Source organism: Martes martes, assembly GCF_963455335.1.
Source record: "Martes martes genome assembly, chromosome: 4".
NCBI classification, from domain to species: Eukaryota; Metazoa; Chordata; class Mammalia; order Carnivora; family Mustelidae; genus Martes; species Martes martes.
This window is the reverse complement of record NC_137891.1, coordinates 165,309,218-165,318,027: the sequence shown is the minus strand read 5'-3', so window position 1 is coordinate 165,318,027 and position 8,810 is coordinate 165,309,218. Positions and strand designations below refer to the sequence as shown.

The 8,810-nt window shown below is 56.0% G+C and overlaps 1 protein-coding gene across 2 annotated transcripts; it reads left to right on the top strand.

Annotated features, from left to right (window-relative positions):
- Positions 1–2,537: 2,537 nt before the first annotated feature.
- GJA4 (gap junction protein alpha 4) lies at positions 2,538–5,280 on the top strand. Of its 2 annotated transcripts, none has more exons than XM_080802233.1 (2): positions 2,538–2,605; positions 3,753–5,280. In XM_080802233.1, the coding sequence occupies exon 2, from the start codon at positions 3,770–3,772 to the stop codon at positions 4,769–4,771; it is 1,002 nt and encodes a 333-aa protein (XP_080658359.1). In that variant the 5' UTR covers positions 2,538–2,605; positions 3,753–3,769; the 3' UTR covers positions 4,772–5,280. The 2 variants fall into 2 exon arrangements, with proteins under 2 accessions (XP_080658359.1, XP_080658358.1); XM_080802232.1 differs by lacking the exon at positions 2,538–2,605 and adding an exon at positions 3,056–3,086.
- Positions 5,281–8,810: the final 3,530 nt, after the last annotated feature.

The following is an 8,810-nucleotide window of genomic DNA, read 5'->3' as shown; positions in this document are numbered from 1 at the left end:
GTGTCTGTTACCACCATTAAGAATAAAATTTTTAAGAACAACAACGAAAAATCCCAAAATAGAACAGTGTACCCAGGGGTAGGACCTGAGCTGCTGACAGCACAAAGGCTCCCCTAAGCCAGTGGAGGCGGAGGCCAGCAAGGGGACTGACTTCTGGGAGAAGGTGACATGGAGCAAAATCCTGAAGCCGTCGCAGGTTCAGCATGTGAGGGTGCTGCAGGGGAAAGGTGCAGACACAGGCAGAGGGTGCCGAGAAACAGAGTAAGGAGGAAGACTGAATCACAGAGGGAAATGGGGAGAGAGATGAGGCTGGAGAAAGCAATGGGGAGCCACAGAGTGTTCTAAGCAAGGCACTGTGCAGTCAGCTCTCTGGGGAAGGGTGGAGGCTGGAGGCCAAGAGACCAGCTAGGAGGCCATTGAGACAGTGGCCCATACAGGGTCAGGGTAATGAGAACAGAGCGAGATGTGGGGTTCCAGGGATGTCTCCCAGGCAGAGAGGGCAGGTTGTGGGGATTACTGTCTTGGCTTATCCTGCCCTGCTTTTCCTTTTAAAGGTGCCTGGTCATTCAAACCCTGACCCCCAGAGCCCCAAGGAAGGGCTAAGAACAAGGGTTGGGGCCTTGCGATCTCTACCTGCTCCTCCCTCCTTCCAGTAGATGGGATCAGAAAGGCTTGGGAGAGTCTGGACCCAGCAGCAGGAGAGGAACTCTGGGAGCAGAGGCTGTCTTGGGGGTGTGGTGAGAACCGGCCTCCAGGGACCTCCGTTCTCATGCCCTCAGGGGTCAGAACTAAGTGGGCGAGGTTGTCAACTTTGGAAATCCAGGAGGCTCTGCTCAGCCTGGCCCAAGGGACAGGCCTGGAAGGGGAAGCCAGCTCAGCCTGATCCTGAAGGTCTGAGATCTGAGCCAAGCCCTCTACACTGGCTACCCCAGAAGTCTCCCTACTAGGGCTGGAGGCAGGATCCTCAGGGACCCGGCACTGGGGCACTGGGAGTCCAAAGACTGAATCCTATTGTGGAAAAACAAGGACCTTTCTGCCACCTGCCCCCAGGCCTCAGCCCCCACCTCCCACATTCCCTTTCCTTAGCTGCCCTGTTCCCCCACCAGTCCACCCCTGAGCCCCGTCTGCTCTCACCAAGACCAATCCACAGACCCTTTTGGCCACAACTATTTTGTCACGTTCTGAGCCACCACTCACTTGAAAACTTTCTGGGTACCGATATCATGCTATGTGCTGACTGGACCTCCTATCAACTCTACACAATAGGAACTATTACTATCCCCATTCTACAAAGGAAGAAACTGAGGCACAGGAGTCAAAAGCAACGTCTCAGCTTCTAGGGTCTTCTGCCTCTGCCCAGCAAAGTCTCAACACCCTAGGGGCAGCAACCCAGGTCTTTGCAATCCTTGACCTTTGCTCATGTTGCCCCTTCTTCCCAGGATGATCCCCCAAGCCCCTTCAACCGGCTAATCCAGTCCTCTCTGAGTCACCCTGGAGTTCTTGGGAAAACTTTCCATATTTACAACATTCCCCTTACCCAAGGGCTGAGATGCTCAGTTCCTGCCTCCTGTACCAGCCAGTGAGAGCAGGAGGCCAGAGCCCACACCTGGCTGGTTTATGGTCCAATCCCCCCCCCGCCCCCCTCCACTTACCATGCTTGGGGCACAGCAGACCCTCATTAGCGTTCATCCACAGGGTGGTGCCTGAATGACCCCCAAGCAGGTTCCACCCACCTCCTTAATTGCTTTGGGTGCCCTCACCTCATGTAGAGGCATGAGAGTGGGTTCCAAACTGAAAGTGGGGAGCCCCTCCTCTACAGTCTCCAGTGACCTCTGGGAGCTGCTTAGTGACCTCTGATTGCCTGCCCAGGAGTGGGGATGTTCGAGAACTCCGCAAGAATTCAGGCTGGGGTGAGAGCCCAGCTCCACCACAGCCTCCAGGGAGGGCAGATATAACCCCTGTCTCCCAGCGTGGTTCCCCAGTCCTGACGAGCCTCCACTGCCAAGTCCCAGCACAGTGCGGGGCACCCTGAGGCCATCTAAAAAAATGAGTGGCCTTCTCCCTCCTTCCGACCTAGGGCAAGAGGCCCCCAAGGTCAAGGAAAGGCCCTTCCCCAGAGGCCCCCACACCCTCATCCCCATCTGCCCATCCCTCACAGCCCTCAGGTCAGTTGCAGGATCAGAAAGTTCTCGCTATGATCCTTTCAAATCCAGCCACCCTGGAAACACTTGGCCCCGGAGAACTCCTGTTCCAGAGCCGAAGAAACAGGCTAGGAGGGTTACCGGCCCGAAGACCGCGCTGAGGGTGAAGAAGGGGCCGCCAGAGGCTTCTTGAGCCCCTTCCACACCCCGAATTCTCAGGGCCACCTCCCCGCCCCTTCCTCGAGCCTGGCTTCACAGACGCTGCACCTCCTCGTCCCCGCCCCCACCCCCCCCGCTCTGAAAAGCGCCCCGCGGCCCTCCCGCCGCGCTTCCTGCCCCCACCCCGCCCCTCCGCGCTATTTAAGGCGCCCCCGCCGCCCGGCGCCGTCCAGCACGGCTCCCGCGGGCGCCGCTCCGCCGTCGGCTTCCCCGCTGGCACTGGGCCGCCCGCAGGCAGGCAGGCGGTGAGTGGGGCTGGGGTGGGGCGCGGGGAGCCACCTGCCAGCGAACGGGGGACACGTCCGCCACCGGCCAGGGGCTGAGGGGGGCTGCGGGGTCGGGGGGGGGAGCCCCCGCGGCTACGCTCACCCAGCCTGCCTGTGGCCAGGCTCTCTGCTAAGCCGTGTTCCAACCTTCTTTCACGGGGTTCTTAAAACCCTGAGAGGTGAGAGTATTTCCGTTTTACAGGCGAGGAGACTCAGCTGCCAAAACTGACGCTTGCCCAAGGTTAGTTAGGAAGAGGGAGTGAGGACCTGGCTCGAAACAGCTTTTCTCTGAGGAAGAAGGACCACCCCTGCACCCTTCCCTGCATTTCTTCCCCCCAAGTCTCCCCTCCCCTGCCCTCCCCTCCCCTCCCCAACCTTCTGGGAACTTTGTGGCCTGCGCCTCCACTCTGCTATGACAATTCTTCTAAGAGTCTAGAATTTGGCACCACCAGGGGGGCAGGTAAGGGGTGGGGGGAGGGATGGAGAAAGGGGGTAGGCTCAGTGTCCACACTGAAGGGGCAGGTGGTCACTATTGCTGACAGGTGGAACTGTTACAGGGTGCTGCCTTCAGCATCTGAACCCCCTCCCACCCACTCCCCCACCACAAGCTGAAACGTTAGAGTGAGGGCTGCTGGGTGAGCTACAATGGACAGGAGAGTGGGGACCGAGGCTTTGGGCCCCCTGAGAAGCTGAAGATAGCACTGCCACCACCCCCACAATCTGGGGACACACAGCCTGTCACTGGCAAAAGGAAGGAGAGGCATAGCACAGCTGTGTGACCTTAGGTAAGTTCCTCAAATTTTCTGTTCCCATTAGCTCAGGAGCCTCAGCTGGATCCAAATCTTGAGCTGGGTCCTCCTGGGACTCCGGCTGGGAACAAGAGGGCACAGATGTATGACAAGACAAGGACCCTAGCATATTTTGCCAGAGCTTAGTAGCCATCATCCAAAGATCAGCCTTTAGTCCTGACCACCCTGCTGGGTGTGAGCCCCCAGACCAGTCCCTTCCGGTCCTTGAGCCTCAGTGTCCCTATAGGCACAATGGGCACAGCCACCCTCCCTGCAGATTTGTTGCGAGGATGACTGAGGTGGATGCCATGCTGACAGCGTCCTCTGTCTCCCTGCAGACGGAGGCCAGGGAGCCATGGGCGACTGGGGCTTCCTTGAGAAGCTGTTGGACCAGGTCCAGGAGCACTCCACTGTGGTGGGCAAGATCTGGCTGACGGTGCTTTTCATCTTCCGCATCCTCATCCTGGGGCTGGCTGGCGAGTCGGTGTGGGGTGACGAGCAGTCCGATTTCGAGTGTAACACGGCCCAGCCGGGCTGCACCAACGTCTGCTATGACCAGGCCTTCCCGATCTCCCACATTCGCTACTGGGTGCTGCAGTTTCTCTTCGTCAGCACGCCCACCCTGGTCTACCTGGGCCATGTCATTTACCTGTCCCGGCGCGAGGAGCGGCTGCGGCAGAAGGAGGGGGAGCTACGGGCGCTGCCGGCCAAGGACCCACGCGTGGAGCGGGCACTGGCGGCCATAGAGCGCCAGATGGCCAAGATCTCGGTGGCGGAGGACGGTCGCCTGCGGATCCGAGGGGCGCTCATGGGCACTTACGTGGCCAGCGTGCTCTGCAAAAGCGTGCTGGAGGCAGGCTTCCTGTACGGCCAGTGGCGTCTCTATGGCTGGACCATGGAGCCTGTGTTCGTGTGCCAGCGCGCACCTTGCCCCTACCTCGTAGACTGCTTCGTCTCTCGGCCCACGGAGAAGACCATCTTCATCATCTTCATGCTGGTGGTCGGACTCATCTCCCTGGTCCTCAACGTGCTGGAGCTGGCTCACCTGCTGTGTCGCTGCCTCAGCCGGGAGATGAGGGCACCGCGGGGCCAGGACACCCCCCCGACTCAGCGGAACTCCTCAGAGCCCTACGCTGACCAGGTCTTCTTCTACCTCCCTGTGGGCGACGGACCCTCGTCCCCGCCATGCCCCACCTACAATGGGCTCTCATCCAGCGAGCAGAACTGGGCCAACCTGACTACAGAGGAGAGGCTGGCTTCTTCCAGGGCACCCCTCTTCCTGGACCCACCCCCCGAGAGTGGCCAGAAATCCCCCAGTCGCCCCAACAGCTCTGCTTCCAAGAAGCAGTATGTATAGGGGCCTGGGGCTCCTGTTACCCAGCAGAGGGGCCCCAGGAAATGTGGCTGTCTTGGATGCCCCCTCCAGGAAGACTGCAGGGATGAGGGGGGCAGTGGAAGCCAGTGCTTGCTGGCCAGGCAGCCTCATTGCAGCCTGTTTTTGAACATCTGGGGCCTTCCTGGTGAGCAGAGGGCACCGTGGTTTCCCCTCCAGAACATGACTTTGCCCCAGGCATGGACCAAGCCAGCTTGGGGTGCTCTTGGCCAAGGCTGTTGTGGCATCTCTGGACTTCTTCATCTGGTTCAGAGCAAACCTGGAGCCAGTGTCACCCCACCTTCGTGGGAGATTCCCCTCTGCCCACGGGCCCCTCACAGGAGAAGGCTCGTTGAGGCTGCTGGGTCGGCCTTGATCACACGCATGGAGCCTGTGCTGGGTCTGGCCCTGTCTGGGAGACTGGTGTCTCGTTCTCATCACTCCTTCCTAGTTCCACTGTTTATGCTTCTAAAATAAACAAGACTTGATCACAGGCTAGGTGTGTACTGATGCTGCTGTGATGTGCCTCCAAGGGTTGGGGGGCAGTTGCTTTGCCCATCTTCCCTTTCTTTGGAGTCCTGTGTGATCTTTGACCTCTGCAACCCCAGCTCCACCCAGTACTTTAAACCCTCACACCACTATATCCTGCCTCTCGGCAGCCCTGAGTCCTAAACACTCACTTTTTGAAATGCCTCTGCCACGGTCCTCCTCTCTCCATTCCCACTACCTAGCCCCCCATGCACCCCATGGCCATTCACTGCCCCGGCCACACTGTGAGCAGTGCCACCTCCTTACCGGACACCCTGCTACCCAAGCATGCCTGCCAGCCGTGCTCTTTACAGTCCAGCTTCAATGGGCCCCGCACTCTATCCCTCCTCATCCTGGGCCCCTGGGTATTTGGGGAGGCTGGCTTAGATCACTTGCGCCTTCCTACCTTGGTCCTTTCTAGTCTGCCCACCAGAAAGAGCAACTTCGGGGCCTGAATCATGTCTCCTCCCCATGCACCGAAAACTCAGTAAGAACAGACGATGGCAGTACAGAGAAGTGGAAGGGACTGTGAAGGGACCAAATCTTGCCTGAGTCACATCTGCAGAAAAGGAAAGAGTGGAACTGGATCTTGACAGGTGGATTGGAGTTCACTGGGAAGGTGAAGAAAACACGGAGTATTAGAGCAGAGAACATTGTTTCTGCGAAAGCATGGAGAAGAGGGATGGTCAGGGGCTTCAGAGGGTGCTTATGGCTTGATGAGCCATCCAGGATGTGGGAGGTGTGGCTTGGGATGAGCCCAGTGTTGGCAGACTCGACCTGCCATGGAAGGTGACATGGGTGGAGGAGAACACTCAGATAGTGGCCTTCAGAAGCAAGCTGGTTGTCCTTCCCTACCCAGGGAGATCTGGGGCTGGGGTTCAAAGGGGGACTGGGTCCATCTCAAGGGGCCACGTGTCTCTCCTTGAGAGCCTTTGAACCAGGTTGGCAACTTGTCTCCACTTCCATCAAGATAGGTCTCCAAAACACCAGTCCTGCACCCCTCACCCCAAAACTAACTTACACACTACTTACCTGTCAAGTCTGAATGCTCAGCCTGAAAGTTACAGCCCTATAACTCCTCCAGCTCTGGTTCCTCTTACTCCCTCTGAATCCCAGAGATCTAATAGACCAGCCTCTTCACAGTTCCCCAGACTCATCCAGGTGTGCTCCCACATTGGTCCTTTGCCAGCCCAGGGTGCCCCTTCCCCCAACTTCCAAGCCTCACCAGTCCTTTAAACACTACATCACCCTGGAAAAGGCAGTAGCTGATTGCAGAGAGAAAGATGAGTTTTGACATCAGAGGGTCCTCAATGTCCATGCTGCTTCTGACATGTACAAAGCCATGCCGTCTTAAGTCAGTCATTTCACTTCTTTGAGTCTGTTCTATCCTCTATAATATGCAGATAACATTACCTGCCTCACAAGAAACAAGACATAAAAACAAGAGGAAGCACAATCTTGTCCCTGACTCCTAGTAGCCATGCAACAAAATTCAGCTCAGCCTCCAGCAAGGCTATCACAGGTCCTTCTGCCTCAGGAAGCCCTCCTTGATTTCTCCAACCAGTCCTCAGTGATGATCTCTACCTCAGGAAACTGAACCATTGCTTAGTAAAAGTCCATTTCATTGTTGCAGTGAGTCTCTAAGGATCACTGGAGAGTCACTTTTATTCTCCATGGGCCTAGCCCATCATTCACTATGAAATGAGGGACTGAGTTAGACTTGGCAGAAAGCAGGCTGTTTGTGCATAAGAAGGGCACAATCCAAGAGGCTGAGGTCCTCTTCCAAGGGATTCTCCCCAAGCCAGGGTGAGAGCGCAGATCTGTGGGTTAAAGGATAGTCTCTTAGAGCCAACCCAACCTGAAGGTTGTAGAAGCCTGTGCTTATAGTAGGTATTCCCTACCCGTCCTAGTTTGGAAAGGTGAAAGAAGAAAGTTTTAGATGAGTGAGGAGGGTATCCTTCCCTTCCCTCAAAGTTCATCCATTCTGAGCTTGGACTGGTGTCTGGGGTCAGGCCAGGGACTTGCTTCTTGAGCAAGAACTGGAGTTGGGTCCTAGGCTGGTGGCCAACAAACACGAAGGCAAATGGGCTGTGGTTTAAGAATGAGAATACTCGGGGTGCCTGGGTGGCTCAGTGGGTTAAAGCCTCTGCCTTCAGCTCAGGTCATGATCCCAGCATCCTGGGATCAAGCCCAGCATCAGGCTCTGCTCAGCTGGGAGCCTGCTTCCCTTCCTCTCCCTCTGCCTGCCCCTCTGCCTACTTGTGATCTCTGTCTGTCAAATAAATAAATAAAATCTTAAAAAAAAAAAAAAAAAGAATGAGAGTACTGTCGTGGGATGGGAATGGGGCCACACAGAGGCAGTGGGGGCAGAGCAGAGGGGGAAGACTTATGGATGAAGGATGGCTACAAGCTCCAACCCACCTTACTCTTTTCCTAGGGCTTTTGTAACAAAGCACCACAGACTGGGTGGCTTCAACAGAAACCTATTCTCTCAGAGTCCTGGAGGCTGGGAATCTGAGATCAGGCTGTCGGCAGGGTCCGTTCCTTCTGGGGACTGTGAGGCAGAGTCTGTTCCAGGCCTCTCTCTCCCAGCTTCCACGAGTTGCCGGCCATCTTTGACATTCCTTGGCATCACCTCCGTCTCTGCCTTCGTCTTCATGTGGCATTCTCCCTCTGTGTGTATCCGTCTCTGGGTCCACATTTTTTCATAAGGACGTCAGCCATATTGGATTTTAAGGCCATTCTAATGACTTCGTTTTAACTTGATGACCTCTGTAAAGACCCTATTTCCAAATAAGATCACGTTCTGAGGTACTAGAGGTGAGGACTTCAGCATACCTCTTTGGAGGGGGAGGGCATAACCCACACTGCCACCCCACCACCCCCACCTCACCTCTAAGCACTAGTCGGGTGAGGCCAAGGAGAATGTTAAGTATGTACTGGACTCAGGCGTCTCCTTGTTGACGTGGGCCTAGATGGAACCCAGCACATTCCACCTCGCTCCTTCCTCCCACCTGCCTATTCCTCACCACCACCAAAATCTAAGATGGTAACGGGTGTTTCTCAGTCACAGAAAGAGCCATAGGAGGCTTGACTCCTGTCTCCCATTCCTCACACTGACTTGACTCTGGTCCTTTTCCTTCTCTGGGCCTCAGTTTCCACCCCCCCCCCCACCCCGCACTGTGAAATGAAAGGGTTGAATGAGAAACAGGTATGTGTCAATTAGCTATGAGGAGCCCTGCAAGGAAGTAACCTGTGACTAATCACTGATCTAAAGCTCATGAGTGATGTGCTATTTTCTTCAATCAGAACGGATTCCAGATTGTTCCTATAATAAGATCAGTTCCAGTCACTTGAATTCACATTGCCTTCCTGAGTAGGAAAGAAAGGGACGGGGTTATGCGGAGTGCACTGGGAATTTTGCATAACCCAAGGTCATCTTATCTATGACCCAGGGGAGCATGCGAACGTCATGGGTCGCACAGAAACAGAGCTG